Source organism: Hippichthys cyanospilos, chromosome 7 (assembly GCF_059441005.1).
Source record: "Hippichthys cyanospilos isolate Australia breed blue-spotted pipefish chromosome 7, RoL_Hcya_1.0, whole genome shotgun sequence".
Lineage (NCBI taxonomy): Eukaryota > Metazoa > Chordata > Actinopteri > Syngnathiformes > Syngnathidae > Hippichthys > Hippichthys cyanospilos.
The window spans coordinates 2381222-2402500 of NC_142375.1; the positions used below are offsets into that span (position 1 = coordinate 2381222).

General features: G+C 40.4%; 1 protein-coding gene across 1 annotated transcript in view; it reads left to right on the top strand.

Annotated features, from left to right (window-relative positions):
* The first annotated feature begins 2999 nt into the window (after positions 1 to 2999).
* nup133 (nucleoporin 133) overlaps positions 3000 to 21279 on the top strand; it is a 38438-nt gene continuing 20158 nt past the window's right edge. Inside the window, exons 1-10 of the mRNA XM_088420557.1 lie at positions 3000 to 3272; positions 5179 to 5294; positions 8056 to 8159; positions 11486 to 11719; positions 12146 to 12316; positions 13923 to 14078; positions 14155 to 14225; positions 16024 to 16171; positions 16305 to 16455; positions 16530 to 16684. Coding sequence (XP_088276683.1) covers positions 3157 to 3272; positions 5179 to 5294; positions 8056 to 8159; positions 11486 to 11719; positions 12146 to 12316; positions 13923 to 14078; positions 14155 to 14225; positions 16024 to 16171; positions 16305 to 16455; positions 16530 to 16684 — 1422 coding nt within the window. The 5' untranslated portion in view covers positions 3000 to 3156. The remainder of the gene's footprint in view (positions 3273 to 5178; positions 5295 to 8055; positions 8160 to 11485; positions 11720 to 12145; positions 12317 to 13922; positions 14079 to 14154; positions 14226 to 16023; positions 16172 to 16304; positions 16456 to 16529; positions 16685 to 21279) is intronic.

Below are 21279 nucleotides of genomic sequence, written 5' to 3' on the forward strand. Positions count from 1 at the left end.
AGCTGACCTGCATTGGCTTCCAATACATGTGAGATGTGATTTTAAGGTGCTGTTAATTACTTATAAAATTTTACACGGTTTAGCTCTTTCCTATCTCGTCGACTTAGTATCACCATATGTTCCGTCCCGACAACTTCGATCACAAAATGCCGGTTTGCTATCAACCCCATGGGCTAAAAAGAAGTGCGCGGGATCAAGGACATTTTCCATTCGCGCGCCAGTACTACGGAATGCCCTACCTATGGAAGTTTGCGCAGCCACCTCAGTAGAAATCTTTAAATCCCGACTAAAAACACATTTATATTCAAAAGCATTTAGTTAATTGAGCCTGTCTGCAGCTTTCTTCTTTTTTCCTTTTTCCTACCCCCCCTCTTCCGGCTCGGAGAGGGGCCTAGCTAGATGATGCGGATTGACTTGACCGCCTCCATTTGGTCCTGCGCTGATCGACCATCGCGGGTTAGGACATCGGCCGTCTGCGGTCCACTTGGTTGGAATGTGGGATGGTTCCTGCCCAGTGGCTTTGCCTGCTGTCAAGACATCACTGCACTATTTAGCACAATATGTTTTCTGTAATCTATATTGTTTATGTGTATGTCTGTATTTAGTAAATGCAGCATCCACTTCAACCTGTGGGCCTGGAAGGGGGCTTCTCCCACCTGTGGTCCCTACTGGAGGTTTCTGATTTTCCCATAATTGGGGTTTTTGAGTTTTTCCTTCCCCTTCTGGGAGCTTTGACAGGGGATGCTGTTATGTACCTTACACTGAAAAGATGTCTCTGTACGACTTTTTTTTTCGAAAGAGGTCTCGACATGACCTCTTTTCATCTGTGAAGCCCTTTGAGACTTTGATGATTTAGGGCTATACAAATAAAATGTGATTGATTGAAATATTGATCAGTAAGCATAAAAAATACCCCAAAATTAGGTAAAGGGATTTATTAGAAAACCAGAGGTTTGTAGCATAAAGGGAGGGATGTCACTGATGTGTGTGGTGTTTTTGGGATATATAACTCAACCAACCGCAGAGCTATTGATCAATATATTGGTAATTATTGATCAATAATCATAAAAATATCCTTAAAATTAGGCAAAGGGATTTATTAGAAAACACCAGGTTGTAGCATGAAGGGGGGGATATGACAGATATGTGTGGTGATTTTGGGATCTCTAACTCAACCGCAGAGCTATTGATCAATATATTGGTAAACATTGATCAATAATAAAAAAAAATCCTTAAAATTGGGTTCATTCATTAGAAAACCAGAGGTTGTAGCATAAAAGGGGGGATGTGACTGATGTGTGTGGTGATTTTGGAGTCTCTAAACCAGCCAAACTCAGATCTATGGATCAATTTATTGGTAAATTATGAACAATATGCATAAAAAAAATCCTTAAAACTTGGCAAACGGATTTTTTGGAAAAGCAGAAGTTGTAGCATGAAGGGAGGAATGTGACAGATATGTGTGGCGATTTTGAGGTCTCTAAACTAACCAACAGCAGAGCTTTTGATCAATATATTGGTAATTATTGATCAATAAGCATAAAAAAATACCCCAAAATTAGGAAAAAGGATTTATTAGAAAGTCATAGATTGTAGCATGAAGTGAGGGATTTGACGGATATGTGTGGTGATTTTGGGGTCTTTTACCCAATAAACAGCATAGCTATTGATCAATATATTGGTAATTATTGATCAATAAGCATAAAAAAATCCTTAAAATTAGGCAAAGGGATTCATTAGAAAACCAGAGGTTGTAGCATAAAGGAGAGGATGTTCCTGATGTGTGTGGTGATTTTGGAGTCTCTAAACCAACCAAACTCAGAGCTATTGATGAATTTATTGGTAAATTATGATCAATATGCATAAAAAATCCTTAAAATTAGGCAAAGGCATTTATTAGAAATCAGAGGTTGTAGCATGAAGGGAGAGATGTGACAGATATGTGTGGTGACCTTGGGATGTCTAACTCAACCAACCGCAGAGCTATTGATCAATATATTGGTAATTTATGATCAATATGCATTTAAAAAATCCCCCAAATTTAGGCAAAGGGATTCATTAGAGAACCAGAGGTTGTAGCGTGAAGGGGGGGCGGGGGGGCTGATGTATGTGGTTATATTGAGGTCTCTAATTCAATCAACCTCAGAGTTATTGATCAATATACAGTACTTGTAATTATGGATCAATGATCATATAATAATCATTAATATTAGGCAAAGTGATTTTTTTTTTTATTTAGAAAACCAGAAGTTGTAGCATGATTGGGGGGGGGGGGGGGTGAACGATGCTTGTAGTGATTTTTGGGGTATTGAAGCCAATCGGCATTTAAACTATTGATCAATGTTTAGGTAAATATTGTTCAACAAGCATTAAATAAATCATTAAAATTAGGAAAACTATTTATTAGAAAAAACAGAGGTTGGAGCATGATATGGAGCTTGATTTATGGGTGTTGTCATTTTGAGTCTCTTACTCATCCGGCAGCTGAGCTATTCATTTATTATTGATAAATAATCATTAAAAATATATATAAAAAATATGCAATGTGAATCATTATTAAACCAGGAGATTTTTCATGATTGGGCTGTGACTGATGTGTGTAGTTATTTTGGAGTTTCTATACTTCACAACAGTGGAGTAAATACATTTTTGTCCTTTTCAGCGCTTTGCACTTTGTTGACAGTCCCTGCGCATTCCCTACATTGCCGCCTGGCGAGACGATCAACATTAGCCGTCTCGTCTCTTGTTTTTTATATTTATCCATATTTTTTCCATTGTAGCTAGTAGACCCGTGTTATGATGGAGGCACACGTGCATCTTTGGTGTTTAGACAACGTTTTGGCTGAGAGGTCTTGATCGCGAAAGTCCGAATCTGCCAATGTCTTTCCAACTTTACTTAAGTCAAACAGTGAGGATAAGCGGCTCTAGAAAATGTATTGATGGGTTCACATTGCGGTCCTGTCAACAGGCTGCTCTTCAATAAAGCCTGCTCCGTGGCAATTTTAGGATTATAGTTTTTACGTCATCGGAACTGGACGCGCGGTGTAGTGACGTAATTTCCAAGCGACTTCCCCGCGCTCGGTAGAAAAAAAGTTGACTGCGGGGAAAGAAAGGAGCACGTTTTGCGAATCTTTGGCTACTTCTCAAGTGGCACCGATGTTTTCTCCGAATTTCGGTCAGATTTCGGCCCGCCGGAAGCAGAGTAGAACACCGGCCAGGCGAACGTCCAGCGGTTTGCTACTTACCCCGCGGAGGACACCTTTGTCGGCGAGGTAACCGCTGTTCGCTGTATCCTAACATCTTTGTAAAAAACAAAAACAAATGCTGTACATATTTTTAAGATGTTTTTATGTTAACATTATTCAACTACACGCGTTGTCCTGCCATTTGAATCAACAAACCAGTAGAAACTTCTGACTCACAAGTACAGTTTCTGTTCACCGCAGTTATAAGTCAACCAAGCCAATTTCGTCATTTACGCATTCTGCAAGCCTTGCAGAATGCGTAAATGACGATATTGGCAAAAATTACGAAAACTAAATATTTGCTGAAATTAAATCAGTAATTATTACATCACTGAAAACATTTTGAAATAAAACCATGTGTGTGTAAATAACAAACGTAATATTTTATAACATTGATCTGTAAAGTTTGTCAATATTAATATGATAAAAAAAACAAAAGACAACGTTATTTCAGAGCATACGACTGTTAGATTATCATGCTGTATATATCGCAATTCTATTCACTTATTTTACAATTTGATTGCAGTGTTATGCAGTTGTCTGTTATTTATTAAAAATTGATTCACTTCAAAATGTATGTGGTCAACCCCTAAATGTGTTACATGGCATTCTGATTTAAATTAAAAGCAAAAATCCACCTATTTTTTGTCCATCTCAGAGGCAGACAAAAAATGACGTCACTATGACAAAATGGCCGGCCACTGAGATGGATAAAAACAAGCCACTTTCTCTACTTGACTCATATTCCAGGCAATATGAATCAGAGTGCAGTGTTTTCACGAAGATAAGCACATAGAACTTATTCTTGTAAAGGAAATTTTGGAGTTGATGTTCTCGTTAACTCATTCAATTCCATAGACACATTTTTGCGTAGTTTTCAAGGGTCTTAGACATTCTTTCAGGTACCTTATGTATTTATACAGTAAACTAATTTGAGACCTCCTTTTACACTAATACAGTGGGCCCCCGGTTTACGAGATTAATTTGTTCCGCGGTTGGGATTTTAATGCAAGTTCGCTGTATGGCGGGCAATCCAAACCTATGCGAATTAGCAAATGTACGTAAAACCCCAGGTAAAAACATAAAAACTGGATATACATATTAAAAATTGGTATAATATATCTTAGATATAATATACATGCATACAATTAAATAACATCATAAATAAAAAAATATATAAAGGCTTTATTTACCTTTGAATGACGCTTATTATGGAAGGTAGGTTAACTTAGCTTTCTTTGTACTTCTTGATTATCTCCAGCTTTGTTTACATATAAATCATCTTCTTACTTCTCTCTTCAACATCACTTACACTCTTGGGACTCATGGATAATTAATTCAAGTTTGAATTAAGCACTAAAATGCGTACTAAATACAATATTGAAAGTACTCTCACACGAGATCAAGTCTTTGTGACCCCATGCACTGACCAATAGCAGACCAGCATCTTCGTGACCCCATTGTAGCATTGTAGTAACACGTTGCAGCGGAGGCAGTTTGACGTCAACAAAAAATAAGAGCAATTACCTAAAAACGCTTCAAGAGGGAGGCAAAACAGCAAACAAAACCAACCCCACAGGTCATGACAGTTGTTGATGTTTATCATAAAGCGGGATAAATTCCTTAAACAGGGGACGAAAAACTCAGTATTCCACATTGTAACGTGAAAAAAAACGCAAGTCAGGGATGACATTATTCAGGGGTCCACTGTATATGAAAAAAAAATCTTAATGGCTATCTGGGATTCAATGTCTGGACATAAAATTACATCTTTGGGATCGAATTAGTGATTGTTTTTACATTTCGGCTTCTATATGGCATAAAAGCCTTGTCTTGATAAGTAGTACAGTGGATTTCTCTGCATGTTGTTCAGAATTCAGTATTTATCCTTTGTTCATCTGTGAATGTGTTTGTGTGTGTGTTTTGAGAACAGACCGACGCCCACTCGTGAGCAGAGCCACGCTGCCTTTGACGACCTCAACTATGATGTGCAAACATTTGGCTCTTTACTTCCTGTCAAAGTGATGGAAGCACTGACCATGCTCAATGGTAAAGTGTGCGTGTGTGTGTGTCTGTTTGTGTCATTTTCCTTAAAATTGCATGGAGTTAATGGCAATTTTCTGTTTCTATTAAATTTTTAAAAGATTAAATGTCTGGATCCAGAAAAGATGTGTAAATATGTCTTTGGGGGTTCATTGAGTTAAAAAAAAAATACAGTATGGGGACCAGCACGCCAATAAAATGTGACTAATTCTAGACTACATGTGAGTCATATGTTTGGCAAAGCTAGCTTGAGGGCACCTTGACGTCAGATTCAACGTCGAGACCAGGCATGGGCAAACTACGGCACGCGGGTCGGATCCGGCCCGTTGGTTTTTTTAATGCGGCCCCCTTATGATGGCGCAAAATTAAGGTTTGGTTTGAATGATTCCATTCATTTCATTTTGACTTGTTATGACAGACTACCAACACCAGTTGTCACAGTAGGCGCAATGACATGATTTTGCAGAGCGTCGAGGAACATCGAGAGACAGCAAGAAAGTGAGCGAATGCAGTTCTATTTTGTCCCTCCAGACCTGGCTGTGCTAAAAGCACGGAATAAGCCTTCGCACAAGCACAAGACGAGAATGCATACCATCAAAAAGGTCATGTATATGACACTAGGGCCATATATAAGACAGTGTCATCCAATAGTCTCTCTCTCAGACCCTTCTTGCGCGTTGGTTTGCATGCCATATGAGTACTGCGCTTTTTGCGGTTTATTTCTTTATTTACTTATTTATTATCGTTGCTTGTAACCCATTGTCTGTATCAATTGGGGTTGCGGTTTACTCTCCGCCCTCTGGTGGCTGTGACTCTTGTGTTGGTTTATCCTTGTCTGATTTTGCTGTTGCACGTTTGTGTACAGTGGCTTTGCTTCATGGGGTGAGTTGCGTTGTTTTATTTGTGTGCTATAGCTTTCTGGTGTTTATTTCTTTTGTGATTTTTGCTGTTTTTTGTTTACTTCTTCAGCATTAATACTGGTTGTTGCGTGCCTTTGATGGTGTTGACAGCCTGACGTGTGTGTGCTCGCCATAAAGTTGTTCTTTGTTTTTGACCTGGCTGTGGAGATTCCGCGGCTGTTTGTGTCACCCACCAGCTTGTGGTGTCCCAGCTGCGTCTTGGATCCGTCCTTGTACCACTCCTTCCTGCGTCGCATAGCTTGTGCTTCGCACACCATCGCGGCTGGTGCTATTGTCCCATATACTGCTGTACATGCTGCGTTAAGCGCTCGTCGTGGTTTTGTTGCGTGTTCCTCTCGCCGACCAGCGGCATCTAGGCTCCTCGTCCCTTGCCTGTCTCCGGCTCGCAGCAGTGGCGTCCCACACCGGCTCTTGCCTTGACAGCTTTTGTTGCACCGCTCTCGGTAGTATGGAGGGCTCTGTTCTGTGCTCCAGTTGTGGCTGTTGCATTGTGGTGGCAGACTCATGGGGTGGCCGTTGTTTGCGTTGCTGTGACTCGTCGCACGTTGACACGGCCTCAGGTGAGTGTGGCCGTGGATGTTGTGCCTGGGTCTTTGGAGTCCATTGCTCCTCCTGTTCAGTTGGCAGGCTCCTCGGCGCCCGTCGAGCTCCGGCGGACGCCGCAGACCACATCAATGCCCTGGAACTTCAGGCTGTGCATCTGGCGCTCATCCTCTCCCTGCCATTCTTTCGGGATATGCACATCCTTGTGCGGTCGGACAACACCTCAACAGTTTTCCGCCCACCTAGCAAGTCTGCGGGCATCCTACCTTCTGGGTGCCCTAAATCAAGTAGCGGACTCGTTGTCTCACAGGGTACCAGTGCCAGAGGAGTGGCATCTGTACCCAGAGATTGTGCTTGCCCTGGCGCACCCGTGGCTGTTTTGTCTGTACACAAATCAATAACTGATATAAAGGACACTGCTCATTTCGCGATAATGGAGAAATGTTTGGATATGGAATCCCTGAAAGGAAAAACACGAGGAAATGATTTTTTTAACAGCAAATCAATGGTCACACAGTTACCTTGGAGTACGCTCGTCAATGTTACAACAGATGGATCACCAAATCTGACAGGAAAAATGTAGGAATAATCAAGAGGTAATGTTCCTACACTGCATAATTCATGAGGAAGCACTGTGCAAAACTGTGTTGCAGGTTGACCACATTGGAAAACCTGGTAACTTTAATCCAGCGAGGGGACCTCGCCATCACCTATTTATTCTTTTTCTCAAAGAAAAAATGCTGATCACACAAAGTTACTGTACCATTCTAATGTCCGCTCAATAAGTTTTGGAAAAGTATGTCTGGAAGCTCAAACAGGAGATTATTTCATTTTTGGAGCTACTTGAAAATACTGACAATTTTCCAGAGCTGAATGACACAGAATGGCTTTGAGTGTTATGTGTGACCAACGATCTGATACTGGCAATGTGAGTTTAAGGGCATGTTGATGCCAGATTAAATGTTTGGTCAAAGTAAAGATGGATAAATAAATGTTTGGAATTGATTAACTACTATTGATTAATTAAGTAATCATTTTATTAGCCATGGTAATGGTTTAATTATTTTTCCCATAATAACTTGGGGGTTTGTGCATGCACAAGTTAATACCCCATGGCATTATGGGGAAAAATGCTCTGGTTTTAGCTTTCGGCCTGCAAGTATGCTGGAATATATTTGCAAATTCCATTCAAATAAGTCCGCCACTAAAAAAATGTTCACTGCTCATTGGCGGCTCCACACTTCCATACTTTTCTGTACTTTTATTGTGTGCTCAATAATGAGGTTCGTGGGGACATCCTGCAGGCGAGGACCACATCTCGGTGCAGGTGAGCGAGAGTGGCTGGGCCTGGATGGTTTACGGAGACAGGCTGATCATCTGGAAGATCTGCCAGACGGCTGTGGCCAAGGTAAGTTGGGCATTAGGGGTGTGCCAAAAAAAAAAAAAAGATTTTCATCAGAATCTGAATTCTCATCTACTATGATTCAAATCGATATATGTCCCCAAATTCATATTATGCATAAAGTGAAAATTCAGCATCCTGAGCACATTACGTATACATATACATGTGAATAAATGAAAGTACTCCCTATACTGAATAATATGTGACTGATAATACTCCCGATATGCTCGCAGTTGCACACGTTTCATGCTTTGCCCATTGCGCTTAATTTAGCTGCTCACTTGAAAAGGTTTTTCCTTGTCATAAATTAACCAAAAAAATGTATGGGTATTTCATTTGCCCAACTGTTTTTTTTTTTACATAATACTTTGGCATTGCAATTTCCAGTGAAATGGCAATGTATCTTGTTCTACCTTTTTTTGTTTCTCTTATATTATACTATAAAAGCTATAGTTATAGCTACCTACTAGGCATTAGATGAGATACAAATCCCAAAAGACGAGAAATCTCATGGGATTGATCCCACGAGAATGAGTTATAATGAGCATTTTGCAAAATTTTTAAAATAAAAAAATATTCTAATATAAGCTTTTCTATTTCAAAATTATATATTTTTATTGAGCAGGGTGCAATAAAATATCTAAGGTTTTTCCATATGCTGCTGCAATAACAAATTATTCAGCTGAGCTCTCAGAATAGTTGAACATGAACAAAATAAAATATTTCTTTTTCACACACTGCTTCAAGAAAAGTTGCAGCTGAACTCTTTCATAGTTGAAGATGGAAAAAGAATCTTGTTTAAAGTGCCAAACATTAAACATAAAAACATTAATGCGACTAGTGGCATGCTCACTGCCAACTGATGTAGCAGGGATAAAAAGATGCACTTTAAAATAGCAGCAAGCAAAGGCCTTACTTGCAATTTTCATGGCATCAGTTACCTCCGCTTTGGTTTTCTTCTAAAGAGTTGGAACTACTGTGCGAAGTGATGTCGTGACGGGATCTCATATCGCATCAAGGTGTGAATTAGGCGCTCAAATCCCCTGCCTTCCACCATCGAAAATGGCTTCAATGTACATACCAATATCTTACATCTTACATACCAATTCTGGAGCTCTCGCACTTAATGGCGACGCAAAAGCATTTCTTTTTGTTGCTTGTTTGTTTGAAAGTGTTTTTGAAGAGCTGGCTTGCTTCAGAGTTTGGTAGTAAATCGCAGATGCCTTTACATACAGTTTGTGTACTGTGTATGGCATATTTCTTTCTTTTTTTTTTTTTTTTGCAGAGTTTACTAACTGTCTTTGTCTTGTCAGTCAATGTGTTACCATCCTTTTCCTCAATTGGAAAACCAAAATGTTGCCACACATATGATTTAAAAGTAATTTGGCCATTGTGTATTTCTCCTGTGTACAGTACTCCATTGAGTTCCTTCTCCTTTTCAATTAATGGCGGATTACAAACAACAGTTAGGTGCACACCGCCACCTACTGTACAAGAGTGTAGCACGCAAGCCTAACCATCAGCCTAGTTGCACTTCTGGTTCAAAAAAGCTGTACCCTCCAAAAAAAGTGAAAAGGAAATTGATCTTGTGGCATGCCGGCATGAGAAATCTCATGGCATTCGATCTCGCGAGATCTCGTCTCATGAGATCTTGACCCATCCCTACTAGCTACAAAGAGTGTAGCGGGTGTCCCCATGCTATTTTTGTGTGAAAAAGCCATTGTGACTGAGTGTCCCCAATTAGCACAGAGTCTTTTAAATATCTTTAAAGGGCCTATAACATGATATTTTATTCTTTTCATTGTAATATATATATTAGGGCTCCACAATTAATCAAATTTTCATCGCAATCACGATATTGGCTACCATGATTAATTAAGCTGATCCAAAGCTGGCTTCCATACGTGTCAAATCATGCACTTTAAGTCGTCCTACCACCAGAGGACAAAAGCAAGGTTAAGACTTCATTAAGTTTAAGAAATAGAAGCAAGCTCATCCTGAAGCAGAAGGGCAGCAGCCTCAACTGAAAGCCTACCGAATGAGTGGGACGCGACAACGGCGCTGAAGTTGGCTTTGTGAGCGCGCTCCCGAGATTTCATCTTTCAATTCTTTCAAGCTTTAAAACTCTTTAGATGTCAATGTTTCTCACAGGTTTGCCTGATATTCTCTACTATTCTCACGCCCTAACCGTGCTAGCTGTCAAAGGGGCCCCTTTTTGGAAAATCCGGTTGGCAAAAATGGGAATAAATTGAGTTTGAAATGACAAAAAATTAAATTTTGACTGATCAATCCATACTCACTTCGAGTGATTCTGCTTCTTCTGTACTGTTTTTTTTTTGTTGTTGTTGTTTTTTTTTTTGCTTTAAGGCTGTTGTAGATGTTGTTACAGGCCTGTTGTTGTTGAGTGCACATACTACAAGTAAGTGTTGCCCTGTGTGCCAAGTTTTTGCCCTAATTATTATTTACTTTATTTATTTTAGATTATTATTTTTAAGTATCAAGCCTTGAAACCTTGTTTTAATTACTGCTTTAAAAAAAAGTGCAATAAATGGACATGTTCAACCAAACATGATGAATAATCGTGATTAATAATCATGATATCAATATTTACCAAAATAATCGTGATTATTACTTTGGTCACTATTTTGGACATTATCGTGCAACCCTAATGTACAGTATATGTAAATTACATTGGCAATTTCTTATTAAATATGAATTTTATGGTACCGCTATTTCTAACCAGTCAGTAAAATGGCTGGTTTGCTCTTTTAATGTAGCTGCCGCGTCATCTTGAAGCTCAAGACTACTTCAACAGCATAAATAACAGGGCTAAAAACAGATGTTTTATTGACATTAAAATGCAAATACCCCGATCTCACTAAAAAGTGTTCCTCCTGACAAATCAGTCCCCAGCATTCATAACAATAGTACTACCTGCGGGTGATTTATTTACTACTGACGCCAACTGTCCGGCTGTGTGTTCCCAAACACACGGTTTTGTTGTTTACTTGGCCAACTCTCCAAATCACTCCTCCTCAGCTCCGGACCCAAAATGAAAGGTGTGGGAGAGTTGCAAATTGCTCCTGTCATCATAAGTCCACTTCAAGCCGCTTTCAGAGCCATTTTCGGTGCAAGAGCGCAGAATAAGCAAGAAATGCTTTGAAATACATCAATGAAGGAAAAGAACACTTTGATAGCGTTTAGGCCTCTTTTGAAAAAAACAAAACACTTGCCATCGGCATTTGACTTCATTGCACAAATCAACCTTTGTGGTCGAAAACAGCAATGAATCGAGTGATTTTGAGGGTCCACGCTAATGTATCTTTTTGCAGCTGTGCACGTGCAGGGAGCTTCAGCTCCCCGCCAGCCAGTACGACTACACGGCCCAGCACGTAGCCGTGACCTCAACCGCCCCACTGGAGGCGGCGCCGGCGCGGGGCGTCACGGTGCTGGCCGTGGCGGCTGATGGCGCCGCTCGCTTCTGGCCCAATTTGTCTCAGGAGGGCAGATACATGGAGGCCAACCTGGACCTCGGGGATCTCTGCTCTTTTGTGCTGGCTGTCGCCGTAAGATACCACTTCCTACTTGTTACTTGCTCTTCATTTTTAAATGTGTGCTGGGATGGCTTACTGCAACAAATTAAAAGGTTTTTAAAAATTAAAACAAAATAAAATTACATACCGTATTTCTTAGCATACAAGCCGAGCTCGCTTATAAGTTGAACCCCCCCCCCCTTTTTTGTTTTTTTTCTTTTTTGCAGTTTGGGTGAATGCTGCTAATTCATCACCAATTTAATCAAATCAATACAGAAATATTGACCGTATGTGTCCAAATGTTTTATTTTGCTGTTTTTCCTCATTCAATTTTGAGTGTTTCAATAGATCTACAATTGAATAATTATGACAATAATTCTTGGATTATTATTATTATGGCAATTTTTTTTAGGCTACATTTCCAAGAACTGTGTCCTAAGTGTTGCTTACTGCGGTCAGGGCGGCAGCTTTGTGGTGTCCACGGCCAAGGGCCGCATGTGGCGTGTGGGAGCCGACACATCCGGGAGGCTTCAGTACCGAGCACTGCAAGAGGGCCAGGGCGTCTTTTCGGGCATCGGCCGCCGTGTCTCCAGCCTCTTCGGCATCCTCTCGCCGCCTGCTAACGACACAGTCAGTGCTTTGGTCATTCCCGCATGCACATCATACCATCGTAATCATCAAGGCCTTCCAATTATACTTTGTCCATCTTTTTTTTCTTTATTACTATTACTATTGTTATTATTCCAAAAGCTATTACCAGAGATGGTCAACTTGCGAAAAAATGGTCATTTTTTCGCGGTCCAACATTGGTCAGTTGTCAGTGCCCCGCCCGTTCTGACATCGTCGTCAGTCTGCCATTTTTTTCCACACTGAAAATTGTACTCATCAACCCGTCGGTCGGTCAGACGACGGCTGGTCTGTTGACAACATCTTCCACCCCGACAACTTAATTTTTTTTTTTTCTGGTCCCACATTAATCAGTCATCTGTGCCCCACCCCCGTTATGTCATCGTATATTCGTACAGGACACCTGATTCAAATGGTGAGGATTGTTATCAGATTTCTGCTAAGCTTTCTGATATGTGCTGATCGTTTTAATCAGGTCTGTTAAAGCAGGGGTCCTCAACCTATTTATCGCCACGGATGGGTCAGCACTAGAGATTTTATTTTTTGATGGGGGGCTTGCAAATGGTAAATATAAAATGCACATAAAAAAAGGGACTCACTATCAGTGAAGTTGTAGACTTGTCACCAGTCCTTTCCCCTTCCCAAAGATGTCTGTTTATTACTCATTTAACTCATTTTTTGTGTAAGATTTTGGTGCTCAAGTGACCGAAACGAATCCAAGATAATCCGTCTGATTTTCAAAGTAAAACTTTTTTCAAACTAAAATTGCTTTCATACTCCTATAATACATAAAACTGAATTGCATAGTTCCATTCTTTCCTCAGTGTGTGTGTCAGAACACATTAACAAATGGAGAACAATCTTCAAGAGAAGTGAAGAGGCTGGAATAAATTTAAGCTTTTACTTTTGTCTTCAATCTCTGAAGGTTATATTTTGTAAAAGCGAAATGATACAAAAATACAGTTATAACACGTTATTCACGATACAAACAGACGTTTATAAAACATAAAATGTACTAACAAAGATGCATGTCACAAAAAAGAAAATTAAAAAACAACGCGGGCACAAACAGCAAGTGGAAGTTATGAGAACAATAGAGCTGTTGAGCGCTACTAGGAAACTATTGCGTTGTTCAGTTGACTGCCCCATGAGACGGAGGTGTCACTTGATTAAAGGGAGAATTATTAGAATTTTTAAAAAGTTGCAAATAAAAGTGTTCCTAACAACCAACAGTATGTTATAAATATAATTGCAGGTCTAGTTATCATTAAATTATATTACATGGGGAGTGGCATACCAATGGAGGCTGCCATGTCTGGTATAGCTATGGACAACTGTATATGCAGCACCTCCTGCTGTCCGTAATGAAAAACGGTCTAAATCATACACAATTTACCCAAAACGGCCGGAAGAGACAAAACAACACAAGCACGAGCCAACTCTTCATGACAAGTTCAGTATTTTGGTGCGGCCCATGCGCCGGGTACCAGTTAATCCACAGATCAGTATGTTTGTTTTTGTTTTTTGTTTGCCATTAGATGTCACTAAATCATACTCCCCCCCCAAAAAAAAATGGTGCAGTGTGTGACATTTGTGGGCATTGTTGCAGGTCCACAGCCTGTTATGGGTAGGCGCCAGCGGCTGCCTGTATGCGCTGAGCGACTCGCGCCTCAACAAATGGGAAGTGGACGAGAGCAGTGAGCAACACACGCTCAGCTGGGACATCCGGCGAGCTCTGAGCGAGAGCATCACCGACGCCATTTGGGTGAGGAATCCGCGCTACCGTATTTTAGGAAAGGTGTACTCGCTTTGTGATTTGCCTAATGCATTGCCTCCATCAGGGCTCAGAGGGCAACTACCAGGAGATACTAGAGGGCGTCAATGTCACCTTTCTGGATCTGAAGCTCAGCCAGTGAGTTGCCTGGGTTCTTTTTTTTTCTCCCTCTCCTGCTCCTCCTCTGTATTCTTTGTGTTCTCCTTCTATTTTGCCTTATTTTTCTTTTCCTGCTTCCACTCTTCCTTTTTATCTCCTCCATCTTCTTGGTCTTCTCATTTTTCTTCTCCTTCTACTCCATCTTCTTGGTCTTGGTCTTCTCCATCTAGCTCATCTTCACTGGTTCCCTTTTTCCCTTCTTCTTTTTTCTTCTCCATCTTCTGCGTTCTCCACCTATTTCTTTTTTTTGGCTTCTTGTCTTTCTGCCTACTTCTCCTTCCCCCCGTTTCTTTGTCCTTCTCCCACTCCTCTTTTTTTCTTCATCATCCACTGTCTCCTCCTTTTTCTTCTTTTCGCTCTTTCTCATATCCTTTCTTCTCTTTTTATTTTGTCTTTTTTTTTTCTTCTGCTCCTGGTACATCTTCTCGTCTTCTCCTTTTTCTGCTCCTCCTTCTCCCAGTTCTTCACCTACTTCTCCATCTTCCTGCTCTTGGTCTTCTCTATCTAGTTCATCTTCACCAGTTCCTTTTTTTCCCTTCTTTTCTCCTCATTTTCTTCTTCATCTTCTACAGTCTCCTCCTTTTTCTTCATTTTGCTCCTCTTCCTGCCTATCCCTTTGTCTCCTTTTATTTTGTCAAATTTTTCTTCTCTTGCTTCGTCTTGTTGGTCTCCTCTCTTTTCTGCTCCTTCTCCCACTCCTTCTCCATCTTGCTCATGTTTAACTGTTCATTATTTCTTCCTTATTTTCCTATCCTCCTTTTTCTTCATCATCCATTTCTCTTTTTTTCCCAGTCCTTCTCTTTCTGCCTCTACTCCCTTGTCTCCCTTTCTGTATCATTTGTCTTCACTTATCGTTTCATCTCCTTCTATTTTGTCTGTTTTTTTTTCTTCTCCTCTGCTACATCTTCTTGGTCTCTTTTTTCTGCTCCTCCTTCTCCCACTCTTACTCTATCTTCTTGCTCCTTGTCCTCCCCATCTAGCTCAGTGGTCCCCCAACCCCCGGTCTGCGGACAGGGGCTGCGTGGGCTGCACCCGAAATAATGTTTTGGAGATTATTAAGTTTTATGCTAGGTGCACAATGAATGCGAAAATTAACGCCGCTACGCTTTCTGTCGCTGTTGTACTTTTTGTCCATTTTTTTGTCGCGCGAGGAGTGGGTAGTGGAGCGAGCTTGCTGTGCACTTTACGGTAGATCCGGAAAGAAGAACATTGCTGAGAACTTTCACTTTTCTGGGATGTGACAGAGCCAATATTTTCACCGACAGCACCTTCCTTCCTTCTTTTTTTTTTAACACTGCGTGTCCCTCCTTTTGTGGCAATACTCGCCTGCCAAAAAATAAAAGTTTCAATGTTGCAATCAAGTGGCCGAGACCGTGCTAAATATTGTGCTGACGTTCTTCTTTCTTTTTCTTCTTTCAGTTTCTCCCTTTCTTGTCCTCTTCCTCTTTTTGGTGTTTTTTTTCCTTCTCCATCCTAATTTTCTACTCTCTTGCTCCTTCTTCTGCCTCTACTACTTTGTCTTCACCCTTTTTTCATCGCCATCCTTCTCTTGCTTCTTGTAATTTCTCCTGCTCAAATTTCTCTTTATTCTCATTCTCCATCCTCTTGGTCTTCTCATCCTTCTCATTTTTCTTCTTTTCCGCTTCCTTCTCTTTTTCCTCTGCTCCTTTTCCTCCCACTCCTTCTCCTTCTTGGTCTTTTTCTCCTCTTGCTCTTCCTTTCCTTTTTTCCATTTTCTTTTTGCCTTCACGCATCACACAGAATCTAATTTTTGCAGAGCCGGTCTGGTGGTCCTGGCCGCCGCCTGGCACCCCTCCGACACGCCCTGCCTGGTCTACTTCTGCCTGGTCACCCTGCAGGACCTTGGCACCACCATCTCCAACCAGTTCACAGTGGAAGTCACCAACTATAACTCCCCATTCCAGGTGAGTCCCATGAGAAGGTCAGGGCGACCTGCCACTTTTGCTGCCATTTGCAAAAGGATGTGTCCGAGGAAGGCAAAACCAGTCAGAGGAAGGCAAAACCAGTCACGGCCACTATGACCTCATGTTTTTTCAGAGCGAACCTGAGCTGCATGCCACGTGTCTCCTGTTGCCACCTTCCCCCGGCACCACCGCCTTCCTCTACAACGAGGAGCTTGTCTTCGCCTGCTCCACGGGAAGCGGCAGGGCGGGCCTTCCGGACGAGAGGATCCCCTTCAACTCGCCCGGTGGGTTCCTTGGTGAGGCGATGGGCTTAGCCTGAAGTTTTTGCGGCTGATTGGAACGCGCTTGTTGTCCGCAGGTGATGGTTTGCGAGGCGGAGGCTGCTGCGCCAACCTGCCCGTCTTCTTCTCCCAGAATAGCGGCCTGGTGGCCGTGGTGGCCCGGGAGAGCGCCTCCATCTTGCCCGAGACCGTGGAGGATTCACTGTGCTCATCTCTTGCAGCGGCACCAGAAGTAAGATGCCAAAGACAGAACCTGATCTGATGTCACCTAATTGGTTTGAAAACACTAGGGAAGACAAAGTTTAGTTAGGTACTTCCGAGTGCTGTTTTCATTCATTTTGGGGTATAAAAATGAAGACTGATTTCTGTCCTTCTCTAGAATGTCCAGTTTTGGAGCTACAGGATCCCCTGGTCCTCCTGTGCTAGCTTTTGGTCTGCATCTCTCAATACAATAGAACTCCTCTACAACGAACTCATATTTGCAGCCAGAATTTTTTCACAACAGGGGACTTTTCCCTATAGCAAATCCATGTCTTGGATGTAAACATAAAAAACGTGTTGTGCAATCTGACTGAAGTTAAAAACAAAACCATCCAAAATTTAAAAAAAGAAAAAGGACAAAAAAGAAAGTGCCAAATCTACAATAAGCATTCATTTTCATACTTACATCAGTTTCTTGCATTATGTCACTTTGTTTCATCCATCTTTCATTGTATTACTTTTATCCTGTCTTCAAGCGTTAAGCTTGGTTAAGTTTGACACGTTATTCAAGATTTTAAGAGATTTATTGTCAAATGTATAGTTATACCATACAATGAAATTCTTATTCTGTTCACTTCCCCGAGCAGCAGACTACATTCCTTAATTGAGCAATAAATAAATAGCAATAAACAACAAACAGAGACAGTGGTGCTAATAATGTAGTGCAGAATATCATGCAGTGCAAAAAAAAACCCCAAAATAAACTGAAAACTATATTTTGCTATTTTGGCAACCACACCCCTCCGGGTCCACTCGGAACAGATTTTCCGCAACGCGTATCTTCCGGAATTTCCTTACGAGCGGACAGCCTGGCGGACGAACTATTGTTTATGGACGTTCACCCATACAAACACATTTATGATTCTTCTGAAAATAAATACCTTGATCTAAATACCATGCACAACTCCTGGTGAGCACCACGTTAGGGAGAGATTAATTTAGATCGTTTTAATCTATTTGGATTCTCCACCTCTGTTATAAAGTAGTGTTGTTTGTATGCTTTCCATTTACTGCCACCCAGAGTATGAGACAATACTTTCTGACCGTGGGGGAAGCCGCTCCCAAGTATAAAGTGCTGTAAAACGTGTGTCAGCACGCCAAGTATAAAATAAACTTGACATTTCCTGCAGGCTTTTTTTTGCTGTAGAGAGTGCAACGCTATTGCAGACATTTTACAACATTTTGTATTATATGCATCAGAGGGATTTTTTGTTTTATGCGGAAGTATCATTATTTAATTGTGTTTTATAAATTAAATAAAACTTTTATTTGAATAATGCAACATATAATTAATTAATGAAAGATTGATTTAATTAATGACACACTGTTGCAGCGATTCATGCATTTTGTTTATATGTCAACATTTCTAACACCTTACCCTGCTCCTCAAACCTAGCCAGAGAAGGGGTTGTAATCAGTGTGGATCGTTCTTTGGTCACTCTTTAGTCAATGTCATGATTGGAAAGTGCAGAAATTACATGTATCCAATACATTCCTCTACGTTGCATAAAATCGTTTTGTATAGGCCTGGCTTTCACATACTCTGCAAGGTCTAAAATATCTCTACCTAACTCGTTTGAAAGCTGAGGAAAGTTCTTTGTGATCATAGCCGCCATGTTTCCAACCACTTCATGTCAAAGCATTGGATTAGATGAAATTTGAGCTAAACAGGCTTTGGCACCGCCTCCTATTTTAGACAAGCGAGATTGACAGATAAACTAAATGCATGAAACACCACGTCTCAGGCATTTAGTTTATCTGTCAACTTCGCTTGTCAAAGTGTGACGAGCGGGTCCTAACACCTGATTGGGTACCCTGCTCTGTCTTGGTTTAAAGAGCAGAGTAACCAATCAGTTGCTTGGACCTGCCTTGGTTTGAGAAGCAGGATAGCCAATCAGGTGTGAGAACCAGCCCATCAATCTTTGACGAGCGAGTTTGACAGATAAACTAAATGCATGAAACGCCGCAACAGTGTGTCATTGAAAGTGTCATTAATTACATAAATGTTTCATTAATTCATTAAAAGTGTAATTAATTAAATGAATCTTGAATTAATTATGGTAATTAAATGTGGCACTAACTAAATAAATCTATAATTAATTCATTAAATGTGGTATTAACTCTATAAATGTTTTTGTTTAATGCTGGAGAAGCTGCATTAAATAAAACATGCAGAATTAGCGGACGCGTCAATCTAAAACCAAGCTTAACACTTGAAGACAGAATGAAAGTAATAAAGATGAAAGATAGATGAAGCAAAGTGAAAGATATTATGCAAGAAGTTGATGTAAGTATGAAAATGTGATTTAATTAATTAATTGAGTTCTTAGGGTTAATTCATGACACTTTTAATTAATGAAACATGTAATTATTTAATGACACTTTTATTTAAATATGAATGGTACATTTATTTACAGCTCTTACTGTAATATGGTATTTACCTTGACTTGACTTGACTTGTTGGGAGCCGCACACACCACTCCCTTCTTGCAGGTTCTCTATTGTGATTGTACTAACTACTGTAGTTGCCATGTAGCGAGTGTTAATCAGTTCTTATTACTACAGTCTTTCTGCAGCTCTTAATAGTACTTACCCTGACTTGACTTGACCTGTTGGGAGTTGTAGCTAGTCCTAATCAGCTCATTTACTATAGTCTTTATGCAGCAATTAGTAGTACTTACCACGGCTGCACAATTATGTCCAAAATAATAATCACAACTATTTTCAATATTGAAATCACGTTTATTAATCACAATTATTCATTATGTGTGGTCAAACATGTCTATTTATTGCACTTTCTTTAAACAAGCAGTCTATATTAACATGGCTTCAAGGCTTGATATTTAAAAGTAATCATAATAAACTAAAATATATAAAATAATAATTATAGCAAAAACGTGGCATTCAGGGCAGAACTTACTTGCAGAGTGCAAACCAATGAAAAAAAGTGAAGCCTATTTAGAACCAAGCACATACTGTACTACTACAACAGGCCTGTAACAACACCTACAACAGCCTTAAAGTTTTTTTGCAAGAAAAAAAAAAACAGTACAAAAGTAGCAGAATCCCTCAAAGTGAGTATGGACTTCACAGTCAAAATGTCATTTTTGGTCATTTCAAACTCAATGTATTCCAATTCTTGCCAATCGGATTTTCCACAATGGGTCTCATTTGACAGATAGCAAAAACTGCACCAAAAAATATATACTAGGAATCAGGTGAGAAACAACGCCATTTCACTCTGGTACTGATGGGAGACAGCTAAAAGTACCAGAATCATCTGATTTAGTAGTCAAAATGTAATTTTTCTTCATTTCAAACTGAATTTATTCCAATTTTTTGCCTTCGTATTTTACAAAATGGGTCTCAATTGACAGATAGCACTGTAGGAATCAGGTGAAAAATTCAATGCCATTTCACACTGGTAAATAATATATTAGGGTGAAAAAGCAGAGCCTTTTGTCATTCAAATGTGTGAAACATTGTCATCTAAAGGCTTTTAAAGTGGAATTGAAACCTGAAATCTGGGGTGTTATGCCCGCAAAACCAACTTCAGCGTTGTCATCGCGTTCCACTCTTGACATGTGAAAGAAGACGCACGGAATCTTGCCGGCACGTGTTTTGCAGCATGTTATACTTTGTGCGGCTTTGTGCCACATTCATCTTATATTCTCCCATGGTGGTGGCAGTAAATGGAGTCTACAGCATCCAAACATCACTAGTAGATTAAAACAATCAAAATTCTTCCAAGTTTTTTTTTTTCCCCAAGACCCCTCATCTCTGTGTGCGTGCTCTCCAGGAGTTGTTTACGGTATTTACCAGCAAACCTCCATAAGCAATAGTTTGTCCGACATGTTCTCTGCCCGGCGTTTCAGCACAGTAGAGAATTTCCTGAAGGTATGTGTTGCGGAAAATCTGGCTAGCGTGGACACTGTGCAAAGGGGTGTGTTTGCCAAAAAGACGTAATTTTGACACCTGGCGCTGCGCTTAACCCGCGGAACATGTCATGTATAAACCAAGCTGTCGCCCTTCTTGCAGGATTTGCTCGCTTGCTATTACTTAAGCTTGATGAAATCTTAACTTTGCCTTTGCCCCTAGTGGTAGGATGACTGAATGTGATTAATTTGACATGTCCGACTTTTTAAATGTTGGTATCGCTGAGGATCATATTAATTAATCGTGGCAGCCAATTTCGTGATCGTGATTAAAATTTGATTAATTGTGCAGCCCTAGTACTTACCTTACTTTGACTTGACTTGACCTGTTGGGAGCTGCACACATCTCTCACCTCCTGCACCTTCTGTGCTGTGGTTGCAATCACTAGTTGCCATGTAGCTAGTCCTAATCATCTCTTCTTACAGTCTTACAGTCTCCAGCTCATCAAATGAATTTCGCTCATCCTTAGGCGATGCTGAGGACAAAAAACGCAACGTGCTAGAAAAAATTAACTACTTCTAACTACAGATTTTTTTTTTTTACACACACACACACAAACACACACAAACACACACATACCTGCACCCGTCAGTTACTCGAGCAGCAGCATATCTGAAGCTTGCTCATCAT